This window comes from Amphimedon queenslandica, unplaced genomic scaffold (assembly GCF_000090795.2).
Source record: "Amphimedon queenslandica unplaced genomic scaffold, v1.1 AMPQUscaffold_4877_Cont23147, whole genome shotgun sequence".
NCBI classification, from domain to species: Eukaryota; Metazoa; Porifera; class Demospongiae; order Haplosclerida; family Niphatidae; genus Amphimedon; species Amphimedon queenslandica.
Window position 1 is genome coordinate 1 of NW_003554814.1, and position 1,592 is coordinate 1,592.

General features: G+C 36.2%; 1 protein-coding gene across 1 annotated transcript; it reads right to left on the reverse strand.

The window, feature by feature from the left end:
• Window positions 1-885: 885 nt before the first annotated feature.
• On the reverse strand, window positions 886-1,515 carry LOC109592527 (probable ubiquitin carboxyl-terminal hydrolase FAF-Y; the record flags this gene model as incomplete). Its single annotated transcript, XM_020007957.1, has 4 exons — window positions 886-937; window positions 1,028-1,115; window positions 1,193-1,346; window positions 1,396-1,515. Coding segments are annotated over 4 exons (414 nt in total), but the record flags the coding sequence as incomplete, so codon positions are not given.
• Window positions 1,516-1,592: the final 77 nt, after the last annotated feature.

The following is a 1,592-nucleotide window of genomic DNA, read 5'->3' on the forward strand; positions in this document are numbered from 1 at the left end:
AGCAGTCACAGTATCACTTTTTCCTCACTTGAAGAATGATCTGATGGGACATGGACCTGCGCATAGACTGTTGGAGTAGATTGATGTAAGAATTATCCTTGTAGCACCAACCAATACTGAGATACACACCGACAACTGGATTGACAGGACTTCTGACTTGATTATGATGATGATGATGATGATGATGATGAAGATGAAAAAAGGTGGCTGAACAAAACGGCCGGTTCGCCGATTTTTGGATTTTCTCTTAGACAAGGTCTAGAGCCACGCTAGTGGTACCAATGGAGTCCTCTGGTCAAGATGAGGTCCTCTAAGAAGTCTGGTAAGCATAGGAGCTCGTTTTCCTGGTATAGCAAGGCTGCAAAAGTCGTGGCAGCCATTTTGTTTGGGGGTGAATCCTACTTAGTAACGCTACCGCGTTACTAATAATACATGTAGAATGTACGTGTACATTGAAATGGAAAAGTAGAATACCGTATAGCGGGAAAAATTGGCAGAGTTTTATTTTGGCGATTGGTGGTTTGCAAGGTGAATCCCCAATATTAAAACCGCCAATCATTAAATGCGCATGCTCAGTAATGCACGTGTACACAAAAATCACCAAATTAAAAACTGCCAATTACAAATTTACAGCAAAATCGCCAAAATAAAGTGCCGCCAACTTTTCCCGCTATATGGTATCTTAAAGTGACTTTAATTTTAAGATAAAAGAAAAAGGTAAAATTAAAAAACCAGTTAATTTTTGTTATAGTAGCTCACATGTAAATTGTAAATAAAAACATGTAACAATTTAAAAATTAAATAATAAAGGTAGGAAAATATCCCCCTTCTACCAGTATTATGAATATTTTATTAAGTTAGAAATGTACACAAACTACACATTACCATTAGTGCTTGACTGAGCCCTAGCCACAACTGACCATCTTTTAATGCAAACCTGAAGAATATAATAAATAATAATAATATTATTATTATTATTATTATTATTATTATTATTATTAATGAATGGTGTACTGTACATGATTACCTGATGAAGTCCAGTCTGATCTGATACTGCTGATAATGATTGAACCGATCATCAATACAGTATGAATCAGGATCAATATCAGGTGACTCTAACAATGCAATAAATAAATAAATGAATAAATATGTACATGTAATTAATGTTTGTTATTATTATTTATTAATGTACTTTCTTTAATTTCCTTTATCTTCATCATGTATTGGCTGAGGTTGGAGCAGATCTGTGAGAGGAGGTGATAGTTCTGGTCCAAGTGACTAATGATCTCATTACGATAATAAAACCGTGAGGTCGGGTGATGGACTGAAGAGTAATTCACAGGAGACTATAAGAGAAAGGATTAATAGTATCAATGATCAATGGATATCCCTTACCTCTAGATAAAGGAGACATATTTCTCTCATTTGTTTAAGAGCTGGTATGACCCACTGGGTCCCTTCATTGACCTCCTCCACACAGTGAGTCAGCCATTGTAACTTCTGACTCTCCCTGTCCTGAGGATCATTGAGAGAGATAATGTAACACACACACACACACACACACACACACACACACACACACACACACACAC